This window comes from Macrosteles quadrilineatus, unplaced genomic scaffold, assembly GCF_028750875.1.
Source record: "Macrosteles quadrilineatus isolate MER2022 unplaced genomic scaffold, UCM_ALF_1.0 Scaffold_1__1_contigs__length_201487025, whole genome shotgun sequence".
Classification (NCBI taxonomy): domain Eukaryota; kingdom Metazoa; phylum Arthropoda; class Insecta; order Hemiptera; family Cicadellidae; genus Macrosteles; species Macrosteles quadrilineatus.
Genome location: NW_026542594.1, coordinates 156,070,075 through 156,089,873, shown reverse-complemented (window position 1 = coordinate 156,089,873; position 19,799 = coordinate 156,070,075). Strand labels below are relative to the sequence as shown.

At 35.9% G+C, this 19,799-nt stretch overlaps 1 protein-coding gene across 1 annotated transcript; it reads left to right on the top strand.

The window, feature by feature from the left end:
* Window positions 1–1,456: 1,456 nt before the first annotated feature.
* On the top strand, window positions 1,457–19,714 carry LOC128988091 (protein HEXIM1). The gene is made up of 3 exons (XM_054409297.1): window positions 1,457–2,814; window positions 13,305–13,435; window positions 18,508–19,714. The coding sequence occupies exon 1, from the start codon at window positions 1,610–1,612 to the stop codon at window positions 2,615–2,617; it is 1,008 nt and encodes a 335-aa protein (XP_054265272.1). The 5' UTR covers window positions 1,457–1,609; the 3' UTR covers window positions 2,618–2,814; window positions 13,305–13,435; window positions 18,508–19,714.
* The last annotated feature ends 85 nt before the right edge of the window (window positions 19,715–19,799 follow it).

Here is a 19,799-nt window from a genome sequence, read left to right as displayed (position 1 = left end):
TTATGTGAAGCAAATGCAGCATTGACTTTGGGTACTGCATGTTCATATACCATTGACGTGAGCAAGAGATGTACAATTGACTTGAGAACTTGAATGTGCAGACATCCCTTTGAGTTGGGTACTGCAAGTAGACAGAGACAACCGTATAAAGAGGATAAAGTGTTCATATTTTTTGTATAAAATTTATTTACGAAATTGGCCAGACGCGTTTCTCATGGTTAGGATCATTAAAAAAGACCTAAACAAAAAGTTACCGTATTCAAAACGTCACTGTTATGGTACATGTACAGTAACAATAGTTATCAAATTCAACTAACTAATCTAATTTACTTTTGATATTTTCTAAAATAAATGTGGAAAAGGTGTACAATCCGACAACACTTATATCAATGAAAATATTTAGCGTTTTCGTACAGGGGTACGAAACATAAATCACGATTATGGTTTTGGCTTAAATAATGTTCTGTGGTACTTGGTACGGTGGTACTGTACACTGTACATTATGGCATCAGTTTTGCCTTGTGTTCTAAAGCCGCGTTTACACCGGAGTTTCAAACAAAAAGTTGCAAACTTTTATTGCAAACAGCAGTTGCAAACAGTAGTTTCAAATAAATGTTTGCAATTTATATTTCATGATTTGTTTCCATGTTTCATGAAATTGTTTGAAATAATTTCGACCTTGATTATGACTCGCCTCGTTCTGGTTCCTCGGATCAGTCCTTCCAAGGATTTCAAGTGTAGAGGATGTTATTTTAGCCACGGCGGCGTGTGTCGTGTTGTCAAAGAAACGTAGGCCGAGACGATGCTGGGTGAACATAAATTAAAATTATTATTCATTTTTAAAGATTACAAGGACTTAATTGTAACCCTTTTAATTCACATGAGACGTTATTGTGATTTTTAAATTAGACGACCTTGTCATTTGAGGTTAGTGTTAATTCATTGACAATCAAACAGCATTTTTTCCGATTAATTTACTGAGTCGAGACACATGGTGGTGCGAGTGATAACGTGAGTGAGGTGGAGGTGGCAGCGTAGGGGATGGTGGAGAAATCTTTCTGTTTCGTGTTTCAACGGCTCATATTGACCGAAACTAGTGTTGCAAACAGAGAGTTTGCAACTCCCTTTGATCTTTACCGACTTCAAGTGGAAACAAAAATTTCTGTTGCAAACACTGAAAAACTGTTTGCAACAGCGAAATGTTTCGCCTAAAAATGTGCGTTTTTAGAGATGTTTGCAATTTCTGTTTGCAACTCGTGTTTCAAACTCCGGTGTAAACGCGGCTTAAAAGCATACACAGAAGAATGAATGAATTATTTCATAATAAATTATTTATCAAAAGGCAAATTTTGCATAATTTTAACTAAGCTATGATAGGTTTATTTCCGATTACTGAGTTCGACTTCGACACTAGCGTTCCGCCTTTCCGTTTCCACGGCAGAGAACAGAACTATAATCGAAATGGCTGTCGTTGTGAAGTCGTGTTGGCTTGGTGGCGAGGAATTGTGTGAGTTTTATCGTATTTTGAGTGCAATGCATCAGGTGAAATCGTGTTAAAGTGATTACTCGTCTCTTTTAATAGTGTTCCAATAGGTAAGTTGGCATAAAAATGGCTGTTGTTAATGATTGTCAAGAAAGCTTTGCTATGGCGGATGAATGCTCTGTAAAAAATAACCACGAATCAAATGATTCATCAGTGCTACCTGGCGGAGAACCGATGAACTCGCACGTTTTAAAATCTAGCGGGAATGAAAATGTTGACACAGAACCTTGTGAAAGAAAAAAGAAAACAAGACGAGGTAAGCCCAAGCGTAAAAATCCTTATAATAAAGAAGGTAATGAATCAAGAAAAGCAGTTAATCGAACAAAAAATCGACCTCGTTTTGCATGCCGTCATGCAGATGCACCATATAATACTAATGAGTTTCTTATGGAAGATCACAATACCTTTGTAAAACTTAATTCTCCTCCAACAGCTAATATTGGCCATCAAAGGTCCCCAAGAGTTAGAGATCCCAGTTTTACAAGTGTTGATTCAGATGAGGACCATTTTTATTCATCACCAGAAGATGAGGAAGAGTTTTTGACTAAAGAATTTTCTAACACTTACCAAGATCTGCATGTAGAGACCTTACAAAGTATGAGCAAACCTGAGTTGATACAACAAGTATTGCAATTGGAAGAAAAATTGGATATATTGGAAAAAAGATTGGGTACAGGTAGTCGATTAAAGAATGAGAAAGATGACAAAATAAAATCTATGTCGGAGAATTTGACTGAAGATGGCATCAGTGGTGAAGAGATTGTCAGTAACTTGCCAATAGACAAAATCAAACAGTTTCAGTTAGAAATAGGAAGACTGCGATTAGAGAACGAAAAATTACAAATTGAAAATGAAAGGTTAAGGAGGCGTAATAGGTCCTCCTCTGTCAGCTCTGTCGATTCTGAAAGTGACAGTACAACATCATCACCAAGTAGTGTCAGTGACTTGTCTGATAAAGAAGAATTAATTCAATGCAATGAGAATGAAGATATGGATGATTCAAGAGAAAAGAGTAGTGCCATTGAAGAATCAAATAATGCCGACATTGTGATGGAAGATAAAGACACAAAATAAGAATGTTTTTTGTGGCATAGATTCAAGACTCGTTAAATTTGTATATAATAGGCTAAGTAAAATTGTGATATTTATGAACAGTCATGTTAAGTTAGTATACTGGTACATTATGAGAACTGAATCAAGTTAATGAATTCCAAACATTTTTACCATCAGAACAAAGTGTATGTCACAAGTTTGAAAAGCTTTATAAACAGGTAAGTACGGAATACCTGTAGGCCCTACCTATATCCTAAGATTAATTTGTGGGTAATAGTCGGAATGGTCTTGGATATAATATGACCTTAAAAAAATTGCAAGAAAACGTTTTAAGTTTATAGTTTTATTTATTTAGTGGTGGGTGTGCAGGCAGAGTGACATAATTTAGGTACCGGTACAGTTGCCAAAAATCGGTCTACGGAAAACCCCCTAAAATCATTATTAAGAATGGCGGCTTTTGCGTTATTAGACAAATTTTGAAAAAATATCAGTTACCGTACCACATACATTTTGTATACACATTTTTCGAGAAATTTACTTGGGACCACCGCCGGTATTTATTGGGTGGTATGGTAAATACAAATTTTTAAACGTAATGATAGTGTTGTGACACATCATTATAAACTAGATTTGCACGCTGATTTAAATGCCGAAATCTGTTTTTTAATATCTTTGTTCGTATTAGATATAGGTATTCAAACAAAAGCCCTCCCCTATATATTTCTGGTACTTACGTATTAAACGGAGGCCACATTTTGTCAGCGCGCTGCGGCGGTTATGTTAGGTTGGGTTATCGTAAATATTATGTGTGTAGGACTTTCCTCGCTTCGTTATGAATCGATACCAGACGAGTTATACTTTCTATTATGATAACCCAACCTAACATAACCGCCGCAGCGCGCTGACAAAATGTGGCCTCCGTTTAATACGTAAGTACCATATTTCTTATGGATGTTTCGTACTTTGAACATTTTTTAAGATTATTTTTCTTATAGGTATCTCCAGTTCTTATTGACGCAACTTGCAGTTCGTTCTAGCTTTCAAATATTCAGTGATCATTCAAATCGACCGAGTTAGAGACGAGCTACAAACCCCAACACAATATTAAATTTAACATTTTAGAAATCAGTTTTATTCCAAATATTTATTGGGTCCGTTAATATGTCACCAGGTTCTTTCTGGTCTCAGATTACTAAGTAAATGTTTGGCTTTTATATTAGGGTAATCACTAAATCAAATCTGAGAACTTTAAAATGAGTCATGGACCTTCATTTAACTTAACATTATTTTCATTTTTCAATTTGTCGTTAGTTAAAGACATATCCCCAATTCTAAATAACTCGCAATAAGTAATCCATAGCAAAAATAAAAGTCAACAGGTAGGCCTACTTTGACAAATTATTTAAGACTAACTTATAAAGAGTTTTTGGAGTTATTTGTAATTGGGGATATGTCTTAAACTAAAGACAAATCAAAAAATAAAAATAATGTAATGTTAAATGAAGGTCCATGACTCATTTTAAAGTTCTTTGATTTGATTTAGTGATTAATAAAACTAAGGCCCAGCGCACACGGTGTGACTGTTTTACAACAACTGTTGCAAACCAGTTGCGTCTGGAACCAGTTTACAACTGAAACAAAACTTCTGTCCGCACACGGTGTGACTGTTTTACGTTTTACAACTACAGTTGCGTCTATTGTGCAATCAGTGGAGTGCAAATTTAGTGCAGTTACGATGTTTTAAGGCCTTAAGTGCGCTTACTACGTCGGACTCAGACGAAGAAGACTTATTAGCTATTATCAATACCGAAGACAGCGAAGGGTACTGAGAGAGCATTGGGTTCACCCTTATTTGAGCAAGAATGTTAGTACTAGGCCGTTTGTAGCAGCTAGAGCTAGTCGGATAGGAAATTATAAACACTAATAACACTATACGGCCGTCAAAATACCACCAAACACCACAAAACACCCCGTGGTCTCGTGCAACTGAAGTCTGCAACGCAACTGCAACGTCGGGCCCACGGTTGAATGCAACTGGTTTCAAATGTTTTTTGAAATCGCATACAACCAGTCAGGCCCACTTTTATAAACGGGCAGACTGGGCATATGCCCAGGGGCGCCGGTGGTTGGGGGGCGCCCTGAACCACCGCCCGGACTAGGAAAAATAGGGTTTTATCAGCCGGGATTTTAAAAATAAAATGGGTGATTTCAACTTCTAGTTAAGTGATTTTCCCTTATTGCAAAAGTAAATAAATACAACAAAATTGAAAATACTCGACCTTCAGGTTATACCTTGTGTAGTCAGGGAAAGGCAGGCAGCAGTGTGAACCGGGCGCACTCACTATACTATCAGAGGCAGGGAGGCCTGCATGGTAGAAGGAAAATACATAGGTGTGCTATTCCCATCATATGCTGACCTCACTCAGATTGCAAACACCATTTTACCATTTAGAAAAATTGTAAAACAATAACAATCAAAACAAAACAAATATATACTTATATGGCAATACATCAGCTGATTTTTTGTTTGCAATTTGGGTAACGTCAGCAAATTACGGGAATATCATGTAGGCCAGCTGTAGTCTACAGGCCTACGGTTGACGTGCCCCTCCTCTCCCTCCCAGTCCCACCTACATCCCCACAAGTCACAACTACCAACTACCGCCCGGTGCCAGTCCAGTACAGTAGTACTCCTCCCTCAGTAGTCAGTAGGTTATTGTGTTCGTGTTGTGCTTGCTGCACAGCGTCATATCAGTTTAATCAGTCACAACACAACCTAAACTGTGACAGTCACTAGTCAGTGTTGACACTCACACTGCAGTTAGTGAACCAGTAATAAATAAATAGAGAAGTGTTGATACAAGTAGGCCTATAAACAGTGAAAAATGCATAAAATACCTAGTACAGCCGAGAGACGCAAGCGGTTGGTTTAAAGAAAGTGAAATATATTAACCAGTATTTCCATTGATACGGAATTGAAAACTCCCTCCCGAAACAAAACTGGTAAAAAAACACGCAAATGTATAAATATTTATATTCATAGGCCTGTAGTAGAATCATGGAAAAAACATACTCCTTGGTGGAATCTCGTTCAATACGTGTGTAATACAATGAACTGCTCACTGTACTGTACTGAACAGTAATCACATCACTACGTAGTGCGCTATTGGCGCAGGGCAAGAGGCATTCGCATAGCAACCACTGTCAAGTTCATTGCACTCACCCCAACCCCCAACCCACCTGCAGTGAATTTCGGCGAACTGATGAGTCAACCCCCCTTCCCTCTTCCCCTCCCTACACTGCTGTGGTCAAAACCTTTATAGTTATATATATATATATATATATATATAAGGGAGGGCGCTGCTTTTGGGTTTGCCCAGGGCGCCACTGACCCTTAACGCGGCCCTGCAACCAGTTGCGTCGTGTGCGCTTCCCCACTGCAATACATTGCCGAGGTCACAAAACAGTTGCACTCGCTACTAGTTTGCAACGAAAGTTGTAAAACAGTCACACCGTGTGCGCTGGGCCTAAAGCTAAACATTTACTGAGTAATTTGAGACCATAAAGATCTCGGTGACATATCAACCACCCAAGATATAAATCTTTTGTTTAAAACTGATTTATAAAAAGTTAAATTTAATATTATGTAGGTGTTCGTAGCTTGTCTCTAGCTCGTACGATTTTAATCATCAATAGCTCAAATGAAAGCCCTTACATCAGTGAATATTTTAAGGCTAGAACAAACTACAAGCGTTAATAAGAACGGGAGATATAAGAAAAACAATCTTTAAAAATGTTCAAAGTATAAAATGTCCATAGGAAATTTATAGGGGAGAGCTTTCGCTTGAATATATCTTTAAAAAACGAACAAAGATATTTAAAAAAGGATTTCGGCATTTAAATCAAAGTGGGAAAATCTAGTTTATAATGATGTGTTACAACACTATCATTAGGCCCACGTTAAAATTTTTTTATTTAAATATCCAATATTGCAGATCCAAGATGGCGTCCAGAAACACGTTCCCTATTGAAATGAGGTACTGACCACCCAATGAATATCGGCGGTGATCCTATTGTAGGCGAGAGTTAAGAAGTCCTCTGAGCCAGAGTGATATGCAGCAATGTTTGTATGTTTCCGTGCTGTATTTGCAGGTGCTCTTTTGGTTTTAACACAGTAGATGTGAGCCCTGACTGCCGCGTGGAACATGAGTAAACCGCCCGGCGCGCCTAGCCCTCGAGTAGCAAGCGCCTGCATTTTTAGAATAGGCCTTCGCTCAGAGGACTTCTTAACTCTCGCCTACAGTAGGTCTAAGTCAATTTATCAAAATTATGTGCACATAAAATATATGTGGTATATTTTGTTTCAAAATTTGTCCTATTGGGAAAAGCCTCCATTTTTAATCGTGATTTTCGGGGGTTTTCCGTGGACCGATTTTTGGCAACTTATAGTATGTCACTCTGCTCACCCAACACTACAAAATAAAACCATAAAACGTTTTCTTGCAAATTTTTTAACGATCCCAGTTTCTGTTTTTGTAGTTTGCTTGGACTATAACTTACACTTCCGCAGAGAACTTAGACGATAAGTTATATTATCGGATCAATGAGTTACATATATATTAAAACTTGTTCGGTTCGATATATCGATTATTTTTTTTTTCCTATGGTATCATAATTGGTTTCTGTAGAATACGTTTTTTTATTCTTAATATTTAATAATGAACTAGGCTATATATATAAAAACAAAAACACAATTTATTATAAGTTATGAAAAATTTACAAAAAAAAACAATAACCAAAACATAAGAAAAACAATGCAGTTTTCAATAACTTACTATCTTAGTGTTGATATGGTAAGCACAAATTACTTAGCCTGATCTTAAATTCACAGTATCATTCATTTTTAATAGGTTATTAAATATTTAAGTGGATACAAGGGATAAAATTAATAAAAAGATTTGTTAATGTTAATATTGTTGTTTTTTATTAATTAATTAAAATCATTGTAAAACGATATTAAACTTATTATCAAACCAAATAAAAACCGATATATTTTTATATACCTATAGGGTCTTGATATTGTAATTCATCCGATATCGTAGGTTCTCTTCGGAAATGTACCCATATTAGTTAAGCTAGTACACTAACGCCGAACATTCGCCTGAATGTTAAGATCAGATTGCGACCGCGAATGTTGACTAATGTGCAACCCTAATCACCCAAACTAACCAAGTAACTTACACTATCGGCTGAACTATGTTGAACCCAATATTGCGTATTCGCAGCAAACATTCGCGTCAAATTTTGTGCAACATAGACGCTGACATCCTAGGCAATTCTAGAATTTCCTATTGGTTCTAGACGCCACTTGAATGTACGATATCCGGCTGCACTTTAGTTTCTGTCCTACATTTACTTACATACTGCATGTTTGGTTAAGGTTAGTTTTAGTTTAGAACATTTTCATCAGCTGGTAGTTAATAATAGTAAAATGTAGAACAGAAACTAAAGTGCAACCCGGCAACCTCTGTTTCTTACTTCTCTCTTGCTTTAATCATTTTTAATTTATGCTTAACATATTTTTTATTTAAGTTGCAATTTATATGCAATTAAATTAGGCCTATCCCACGTCCACTAAATAGGCTCACTATGGTATAGTTCCAAAAACACCAGTGTTTCCTCTATAGACCAAACTCCATAATTTGTACAATTCATCTCCAAGATTTAGTAGTAGGCCTACCTAAATAATAAAATACCACTTATTAAAAGTAACTTTAACAACACAAAGTTCTTAAACTCTGTAGTAAATGCTGTAGAGAAAAAAGCGTCATGACTATGAATGACAGCGAGTGCGTACTGTCTATTTTCGTGCCTGTCTGCAATCGGCATTCGTCCTAGTTTGTCTCCTTTGATCCGTGACGGGAGACCGCCAAAAAAGCGAGTGCACTCAAACACGAATGTTGGCTGTAATGAGAGTAAGAATGAATGAAAAGAACTTTTATTACCTTTAGAAAGGTTTTTAATAACTTGAACAATACTACATTGAATTATAATGGACTTGTTTACAAACACAACAAAACAATAATAAAGAATTGAAGACACATGTTTTTTTACTACATTCTTCCTCCCTAATGTTAATGAACGTAGTCATTTAAATAATTAGGAGGTCTTCTGCTTCTGAAACTTCTTCTCGGATATGTGTTATGGTTCTCTCCTCTAGAAGCTTCTTGTCTAGGTTGTAAATTCTCGGCAGTAGTATTCATTTCATCTTCTTGGTTCTGTGTTGATGATGGACTAGGAAAGTATTCAGGTTCAGGTTGAGAAGTGGGTAATAGAATATTTTCATCACTCTCAAAATCGGTTTGCTCTATGTCGGTTTGGTACTCACCAACCGGAGCAAGATGACGTGTAGACACGGTAGTTTCTCTTCCGTCAGGCAACTTAACATGAGCATACTCGGCATTCCCGTGAAGAAGTTGGACCTCTTCAACAAGTGGCTCATACTTGGACGTACGATTGAATCTCTTCAAGTAGACAGGGCCGGAATTGAGAAGCCATGAAGGAGCTGAAACACCATTGTTCCCAGATCTACGTGGATGTAAGAACATACGCTCGTGAGGAGTTTGATTTGTGGCCGTGCAAAGTAATGATCTCACTGAGCTGAGGGCATCCTCTAAAACTGTCTCCCATTGGCTTATTTCTAAGTTAAGTGATTTCAACGCCAGTTCAATTGTTTTCCATAGAATGCCGTTATACCTTTCAACTTGCCCATTACCTGCTGGATTGTACGCAGTGGTTCTACTAGTTGAGATTCCAAGTGAGTTCAAGTAGCTTTTTAAGTCTTGGCTCAGAAATGATGTTCCTCTGTCCGAATGTATGTAACTAGGAACCCCAAAAGTAGAAAATAATGTTTTTAGTTTCGACTTAACTGTTGACGATGACATGTCTGAACAAGGGAAAGCGAAAGGGAACCGTGAAAACTCGTCTACTATTACTAATAAGTAACGGTTTCGACTTGATGAAGGCAGCGGGCCTTTGAAATCGATATTCAGCCGTTCAAATGCAGAAGTGGCTTTAATCAAAATCCCTTTGTGTTTGAAGAATCTAGGCTTCACAGCAGCACACACATTGCAGGAGTTTGTTATTCGTCTGATTTCATCAATCGAGTAGAGCAAGTTTTTACTTCGAACCCAGTGTTACAAACGTGTCACACCTGGATGACATAGATTCGCATGTAAATCAATCAACAGTTTTTCTTGATTTTGGATTGAAGAACATACTCTAGTCAGGGCATCTGCAGCCATATTATCTTTACCGGGTCTATATACAATATCATAATGAAAGCACGACAATTCCAGTTTCCACCTCATTATCTTTTCATTTTTCACTTTGCCATGACGGTTGTTATCGAACATAAAAGAAACCGACCTCTGGTCAGTAATCAGCTTGAAATGTTTACCAACCAAATAGTGACGCCATTTCCGCAGTGCTTCCACAATAGCTTGTGCTTCTTTTTCAACACTTGAATGTCTTTGTTCTGCTGGAGAAAGTATCCTTGAGAAGAATGCGACTGGACGGTTCGATTGAGTCAAAGTAGCAGCAATGGTACTCTCAGATGCATCAGTTTCTACAATGAACTGTGCTTCAGGGTCAATGCAGCTTACTACAGATCCGATGATTTCACTTTTTATAGTTTCGAAAGACTGGAGCCCTGCTTTGGACAAAGGGAATGTAGTACGCGCAAGTGGAATCACTTTGGTAGCATAATCTGGTATAAGTGATGCATAATGTGAAAACATACCAAGGGTCCTCCTCAGTGATGCGGTGTCTCTGGGTGGAGGTAAATTTTTCAAAGGATCTAGGCGACTGGGGTCAGGCTTGATAGTTTTGTTTGATATATGATAGCCCAACAAGTTGATCGATCGCAGTGAAAATGAAGACTTCTCATTATTAATAGTTAGGTTGTATTTGGATGCAGCTTCGATAAATTTTTTTAAGTTTATATCGTGTTGTTCTTGTGTTTTTCCACAGATTGTGACATCATCAAGATAGGCGTAAGTGTCTTGTAACTGTTCTGTTCGGATGACTTGGTCAATTACACGTTGGAATGCTGCCACCCCATTAGTGACCCCAAACGGGATACGCTTAAACTGGTAGAGTTGACCACAGGCCTCAAAAGCTGTGTAGTGCTTTTCTTCATTTCTTATCTTTACTTGGTGGTACGCACTTTTCAAGTCGATAGTACTGAAAAACTCATAATTTGCAACTTTGTTAACGATATCATCGATTCTAGGTAGTGGGTAAGCGTCCAGTAATGTAAAACGATTTATAGTCCTGGAGTAGTCAATGACCATTCTTTTTCTATGATTTTCAGTAGTAACTACTAATGCTTGAGCCCTCCATGGAGACATACTAGGCTCTATAACATCGTCTTTAAGCAATTTACTTACTTCGTTTTCAATAAACTTTAAATCATCGGTGCTATGGCGATGATACTTGATTGCGATTGGCTTACATTCCGGTTTTAAATTAGAAAACAAAGATACCGGTTCTACAGTTGAGGCTGCCACGCTACATACGGTTAGTTGTGACTTGTTGCCACCAAAGACTACTTTAATACTTGCATGGTTTTTCAAAATATCATGTCCAACAATTATATCTGCACAAAGATCTGGTAACAATGAAAGATTAACTTGCTTGTAAAAGTGATCAAGAATGACAAGATTTACTTTGCAGTGACCTGTTATGTTGGATGTGATTGATGTAGTAGCCATTGAAACAGTACCCCTACCTGGTTTTATAGGAATGCCTAAATTAAGAGAAGTAGATTTGTTTATAAAACTTAGAGAGCTTCCCGTATCTATCAAAGCAGAGACAGATTTACCATTAACTAGGGCTTGTACTGTACTCTTTGTTAACCCACCGGGCGAAGCTGCTAGGTCAATAGAGTTCATTACTTCTTTAGATTTATCCAATTGCTTGGTTTGTAGTTTACCTGCCCTGCAGACCTTAGCAAAATGCCCCTGTTTACCACAGTTATGACAAATTGTATTTTTAGCTGGACATTTGACCCTAGGATGTCTTAGATTACCGCAAAAGAAACATTTTTCAGTCACAGCAGCTAGAGAACACTTTTCTAAACTGCTTGAAGTTGCATCAACATTCTGATTGCTCGCTTGAGTTTCTTGGGACGAAGTTGCATTTACTATAGATTGGAAAGATTGAAAAGCTAAAGATTGCTCATGTGCAAGTTCTAGGGATCTGGCTTGACTATATGCTTGATCTAGTGTCAACGAAACATTTTCTAGTAAGCGCTGGCGAATTGCAGAAGATTTTATTCCTGCAATAAATGTGTCACGGATATAATCATCCTTATTCTTTTCTGCTGTGACAGCTTTAAACTGACAGTCTTTACTTAGTAATTTTAAAGCCTGGAGATATTGGTCAATAGTCTCCTCAGGTTGCTGCTGACGTGCAGATAGTTTATGTCTGGAATATACTTCATTTACAGGTTTTACATAGATACTTCTTAGCACAGATATAGCATCGTTATACGTACCGCTTTCACTTATGTACTCGTTGATTTCTGGAGTAATAAAGTTTATAAGTATTTTGAGTTTATCGGAGTCGGATGGTTGTGGTGTGATGCTGGTAACAAAATTCTGAAATGTTTTGTGCCAATGTGTCCATTCCTTACTTGCAGATGATGAGCTTTGATCTACACTAAACTTGTCTGGCTTTAGGATCTTATCCATTTCACAATATCAAGTTATTAAAATTGTAATGAGAGTAAGAATGAATGAAAAGAACTTTTATTACCTTTAGAAAGGTTTTTAATAACTTGAACAATACTACATTGAATTATAATGGACTTGTTTACAAACACAACAAAACAATAATAAAGAATTGAAGACACATGTTTTTTTACTACATTGGCAATGCGAACTACCCCAAATGTACAAAAGCAAATCGAGTACCTACACTATCCCGCTCGTCTTAGTTAGCCCAAATTCGGCGATAGTGTACTGCTGGCATTACAATTAAGCTACAAATCAATTAGAATTTGTAAATACCGTAGTCTACGTTTCAAAATATAGTTGATGGTAAAACTTAGGCTGGTGATAAATTATGTACCTACCTAAGCCTAACCAATTAGAATCTCAACGTAAATGGACAGTAAAGTTGTTCACAATGCATAACCGGAACTCGTATACAGTAGGACCTCGATATCTTGATTCTAAAGTGGTTGTACATGATAACAATTTGAGTTAGAACTAACTTAGGCTGTATCGATTTTATCGAGTAAGCAAGGCTTGAATTATAAAGATGCTGTACCGAAAATCATTATAAGTAGGGTACCTGGGGAAGAAAATAAATTAAATCTACTATGCTTACAAATGGCATAGTATGGTATAGTGTATATACACCAACTTAGGTAGGTACTGAATATAATTTTCTTGCAAAATCCATGTTTCTATCTCGACACTGTTTTAACTAATGTGTTTAAGTTAAACTAGGCCTACATTATTCCACAACTTTTAACTCATCTTTCTTGTACCTTTTTCTTATGGATTAATCCACCTTCAGCTTCATACTTTCCCAGTTGTTTTTCAAAATCCTTAATAAATAAAGTGTTTACATAAACGGAATTCCGAATTAACTGTTTATTATAATATGTACATGTAAGTTAACAGTCTTATGATTTCAGGTTTTCATGGCTTGGACGGAACTGAATGTACAAAATGAATGGTGTTTAATCTTAACTGTGGAAAGAAGGAACTATTTCTGTCAAAACCTTGAAGCTAAAAAAGCCAATGACGCTTACTCTGTGAAATTAAGGTAGGCCAACAAACATATTGCATTATTTTTTCATCTGAGGTTGTATAAAAAACCTGTAGATTCAGTGAATTTCCAAATGCATGAAAATGTCAGATTTATTCCCTTTTTAAAAATGAAATTAGGTTTAACGAGAGCTTAGGTTTGTTGCTACGGGCAAAAAAAATTAAGTGTTTTTCTTACACAGGAGTCAGTTGAAACTAAATTCAAAACCTCAATTTGTTTGCATTTTAAGTTGGGCTTTTTCCAGGCAGGCAAAACAGTTATACACATAACCACCGAAAACAAAATATCTGTCAGGTAAAAAGGCAAACCAAATGCCTCACAAATGTTATGTGGACATGTATCATTTTTACTCTTTATTTGATATCTGACGATAAATAACATAGCAGCTTTAAAAATCGTTGAACTATTTTAACCCTGAACAAAAATTTAAAACTACTTTCCACACTGGTTAAAAGTGGGTAAATACTGCCTCACCATTGTACACTTTACACCGCTTGACATTTTCATTCACAACAGCGCTCTTGTCTATGAAATGCTGACAAATAAGGGCACTAATGCATTACCAACAGACAAAGGCCTACAAACACACCAAATACAAGACAGAATTGAGTTAGGAAATTTACTACTCTAACCAAAGCAATGTGGGGAGCGAGCTGGCGTAGTGGTGAGAGCGCGGGACCTCAGTGCCTGAGGTCCCGTGTTTGATCCCCGCCAAGTCACCAATGGATTTTATCAAAGTGATAATGCCGCAACCCCTAGGTCTAGCCTGAAGTAATGTGAAAAAAAATTGTTATAAAATTATGGTGTTATAAAATTGTATTGTTTTGTACTTACTTATCGACTTGTAATGCAGTTAATATGCCGTTAAATTTATATTTGCTCGATTCTAAAGATCTTCTGAAATGGTTTTAAAGTGACTGTTAATTAAGTTTTAAGGCAATTTTGATAAAAAGTTGAGGTCAAGAACTAGCCCACACAGGCTATGAACTATTATGTAAACAACGTAAAGCAAAAACAATTCATAAGTTGATTGCTCAAAAAATGTTTCACTCAAAGGCATTAATTGTTTTCATGGCATAAACTACTAACATTTGGAACCCAGACAGAACATTTGATGACAAAATAGATCTACACATATTGTAATTATTATATCTACGGCCGTTTTTTAAAGTAGCCGTTTCAGTTCAGTTCTTCGAATTGAAAAGTTTCACATAACAATTGTTTACTTTCATAACAGTATAGTTTTACTCATAACATACTGAAACTCATTTTACTCATTTTACTCATACTGAAATCATAAGACTGTTAACTTACATGTACATATTATAATAAACAGTTAATTCGGAATTCCGTTTATGTAAACACTTTATTTATTAAGGATTTTGAAAAACAACTGGGAAAGTATGAAGCTGAAGGTGGATTAATCCATAAGAAAAAGGTACAAGAAAGATGAGTTAAAAGTTGTGGAATAATGTAGGCCTAGTTTAACTTAAACACATTAGTTAAAACAGTGTCGAGATAGAAACATGGATTTTGCAAGAAAATTATATTCAGTACCTACCTAAGTTGGTGTATATACACTATACCATACTATGCCATTTGTAAGCATAGTAGATTTAATTTATTTTCTTCCCCAGGTACCCTACTTATAATGATTTTCGGTACAGCATCTTTATAATTCAAGCCTTGCTTACTCGATAAAATCGATACAGCCTAAGTTAGTTCTAACTCAAATTGTTATCATGTACAACCACTTTAGAATCAAGATATCGAGGTCCTACTGTATACGAGTTCCGGCCGCGGCGTTTGGTCGGGCAATCTTATTTTTCCTTAAAATCGTACAGCCTATATCCCTAAGGGATATAATTGCCCCGCGATTGGAAGTTAGTATCAGTGTCATTGTCAGAAAGTGAAAAAGTTCGTTACCGGCCAACGCAGTTCCGCCATTTGAAAATTACACGTTCGTTTCACGAGTTCAATTGATCGCGTCTTGTAGAATACCGGCTAGTTACATTTCCCAATCCCTTCCCCTTTATTTGTGTCATATTTGTGGACGTCCAAACTGTAAGTAATTTGTGTTATTTATTTGTTAATTTAAGATTTCAGTGAGTCGCACCTTTGAAAATTTTTCCTGTCTTGTTTTGTCATTTCATGTAGAGTAAGCACATGTTCACAAGTTCAAATTCAAATCACTGATTTTCACATCCATTCATATTGTAGCAATCCGCTTTATTAATTAGATTGTAACAACCCTATAGTATTAAGAATAAATAGGTAAAAATGTTTTTATAGGGCAATTCAGAGTTATTTAATAAGATTTTTATAGTGTTGGAATTTTACACAGAGTCATTGTTAATTTTCATTGTTGAGCAAATGGTACAATTCTTTTAAAGAGTGTCACAGTCAGTATCTTTTGGGGGAAACAAATTATTATCAGAGAAGGGAGCAGGTAGCTGGTTCGATTGATACGGAAGTGTTGTTGGAAGTTGTGCCAGTTTGAACATAGATGAACCACCAAAGTGCCAAATTAGCTATAAAATAATAAAGCAACATTCTGATAAACATTACTACGATTGAATACAATATTGTTCAATCAGTTGGACTGCGAGACGACCTTCGTTTTTAATCGTTGGCCAACGAAAGGATTTGCTTGGTACAGGTCATCTCAACCATTAGATTAAATACCACTCTTCCATTGATACTTTCGAGATCGGTGTGAAACCGCACCATACCTCCCCTTTGATAAATCCATTCAACAGTTTCAATAAATTTCCAACTGATTGTGTATCTCAAGGTCATTTTTACTTGAAAGAACATAACAACGACTGTAAACTGAAAAAGTGTATTATTAAATTCTGTGCAATAAACTCCAATTGTTACTCACTTTTAGTTCTCAATAACCTTGGTATTCTAGTATATGAAATAGTATTTAATTGATAAACAAAAGGTAATTCAGTAAATCATAAGCCACTACAAAAGATTCACCTTTTAAGTGCAACACTAGTCACTAGTGTAGTAGTGAGCAAGTAAATTCAGTGTAGAATTAAGACTGGTAAATTGATCTCATTAAAGGTATTACTTTATTGGAGGAACTACAAACAGTGCCAGGGGCGTCCCCTAAGGACCTTTGGGGAATATTTATATTTTGCAGGGTCCACTCATATTTTTCAATAACATCAAGCTTCCACTGCCAAAAAGCTCTGTCTGATATTTTTATTTTCTAGAGTTCTTCCAACCTAGGGGCAACCAACATTTGTAAAGAATTCATTAAAGAGCATTGCAAGGAGTAAATATATTTAAATATAATATTTAAATATATGAGAGTCAAAGTCTGAGTTTTTTTTCTTTACACATAACAGTATAGTTTTACTCATAACAACACGGGTAACGGACCAATGAGATTAAAAGGTTGAGAGAGAAGATGTAAAATTTTAATGATTCGAACTTCAACTTCAATCAGCTGTTCACGCCAATTTAATTGTTGAGTGGTGCAATTAGTGTATGGTACAATGTTTTGTTGCATATCACTGTGGGTGGCAAGTCATTAACAAAAACATAAGTTAATCTCTCTTAGAAGTTATGAATTTTTTTGGGGGTAATTAAAACACTGTCCTAGATAATGGAGCTAAATCAATAAATAGAGTTACCTTCGTCAATCAGCTCATAGTATAACATTGTTACGGCCGTTTCAGCATCTTCGTGCCATCATCAGACGTTCAGCCTTAGTGGCGTCGTTAATATACAAAAACACAAACTGTCACACGCAGTACACATACATAAACACGTACATAACAATGTACGTCACGTGTGACAGTTTGTGTTTTTGTATATTAACGATGCCACTAAGGCTGAACATCTGACGATGGTACAAAGATGCTGAAACAGCCGTAACTATGTAATACTACTATGAGCTGATTAACGAAGGTAACTCTATTTTTTATTTAGTCACAAGATCAGCTCAGGGGCTAAAAATATAGATTTTAATTAGATAATGTAGTGTATGCAACTCGCGTGAAGTTTTTAAGGCACCCGCCAAGGCTCATACCTTAAAATTTCTACTTGTGTTGTTAAAACTATCTTTACGTGATCGTTGTGTAAACTAGTATAACATTACACATTTCTTGAAAACGCAAATTATTTACTGTAAGAATATAAAACTTAACATGACTGTAAGAAAGATGTAACACCAACGATAACTAAGATGTAAGTAGTGACGTGTCAATGTTGTCAAAGTGATTCTCTCCAACACTGGTTCTTGGGAAAAGTACCGTTACTAAGAATTGTTGTCGAAATGTGGTTAATGGATAATTTGGTTGGTAACAGTAGTAGATGGACCATATAGGCCTATTGGCAGTATGGTCCAGCGATGGCATTGCAATAGCGATGAGTCAAAACTGAAACTGGCACATTAAAAAAGCGAGTTAAGCAGCATCTGTTGTGGAATTATGGGTAAATTTTGTATTTATGGAATTTTCAATTTACTGGGATTGCGCATGACAACAGTGACGTATCCATGACCGCAGGAGACGATAATATGTCTACACTCGGCCGCGAGGGATGATCTGAATTTTGCCGCGATCGCAGAAGACGATGATAATGTTTACACAACTGCGGGATACAGTCAGAATTTTGCCGCAATCACGCAAAATGATATCTACAGAGCAAAACGTAAGATGATCAGAATATTGCCACGATCACGGAAGACGATGATTATGTCCACAGGACCACAGGAAACCGTCAGAATTTTGTCACAATCGCGTAAGACAATGATGATTTCCACACGACTGTGAGATATGATTAACATTTTGCCGTAATAACGGGAGACGATTATGATGTCATCTCGACCACGGGAGATGATTACGATGTCTACAGCACCGCAGCAGGTACAATAATGATGATGTATACACGGCCGCGAGGGATGATCAAAATTATGCCGCGATCGTGCAAGACGATGATAATGTCCACCGTGCCTATTGGGTAAATCAATCATTCAATGTTCTTTGTAATCAAGCTTTTCTTATTGGCTACAACTTTCGCCGTTCTCTTATGCAATTATGTTTCTGTTTTAGCGAACCAGATGCCTGTCTTCAAACCATTCCTTCGTGTGGCACCCTTAGTATTTTAGCAAGATTTAAATTTAGTGTGCATTTAAGATATGGTTTACTTGAAGTTGAGTTTTTTTTTTTATATCTTGTTATGTATGTTTCCGAATACCTACAAACCGTAGGTCTTTATTTAAATGCAGATAAACATCCTTGTTTTTCAAGTATAGAATATAAGACTGATTAGTTGGTTATGCATTTGCAAATTTGACCGTACTGCAATGTCAACACTTTAATTTGGTTCCAAAATTTTGATTTGTTTGATTTATGAATAAAAAATATTTAACCTTTGAACCATTAAAGATAAAGTGGATTTTAATTTATGATAAATAATATCTGTGTTGGTAATGTAAATAGTGTACTTAATTCTGTACAGTTTGTACAAAATCATACATTTAAATAGCCCAACCTGTAAATTAGCTTTACTGTATCTTTAATTTTATCAGACTAGAACATAGAATTATCTTATTTATCTGAAAATATTCTTAAACATTAATTGTTTGAATCTGTTTGAACAACCAACCAAACAAACTACGTTGTTTATTGAAGAAATGCTTGTTAAGGACTAATTTTTTGTGCCGTATTTATAAAATGCTTTTTTTATTTATGATCCAAGATGCTATTCAATTCAATCTTTCTTAGCTTTCTAATAAAGGGTTATACATGTAGCTATCTTTAATACTCTGTAGCATCTATTTAACATCAAAAAAGATATTTTGGTAAACAGATCCTGGAAGCATAATTGTGTTTTAAATGTTTTTTTTTTTTAGGTTATTAGTTTTTAAGTCTAGTTTTCGCTTCCCAGCAGATTAAAATGTTCAGATTTGTACATACAGCACAATAATTGAGTTACTTTAATATTTTGTAGATTGGTATAAATGTGACTTACGAATAAGTCAATTACGAATGTGTTGGTAATTTCTATGTCTACAATAGCTTACATGTTTGACCACTTTTTTAGTAAACAACTACTGTTTTTCAATTAGGTTTGATTTTAAAAACTGTTATTAAGATAGTAAACTGTTAGAAAGAATAACTTAGGCTACTTATGTTTTGTTAGTTAAGAAGATTTCAAATATAAGTTCTCATTAGAATTAACATTTTTCAAATTCATTCTTCAGTATTTGAACTGCTTGTATAGTAAAAATGAATTTTTATTAAAATTTATGTTCGTGCAAAAAACTTGAGGTTTTATTATAAACCTTCTTCTAAATATATAATAACCCTCATAATAGTTATTAGTTTTTTGATAAAATATA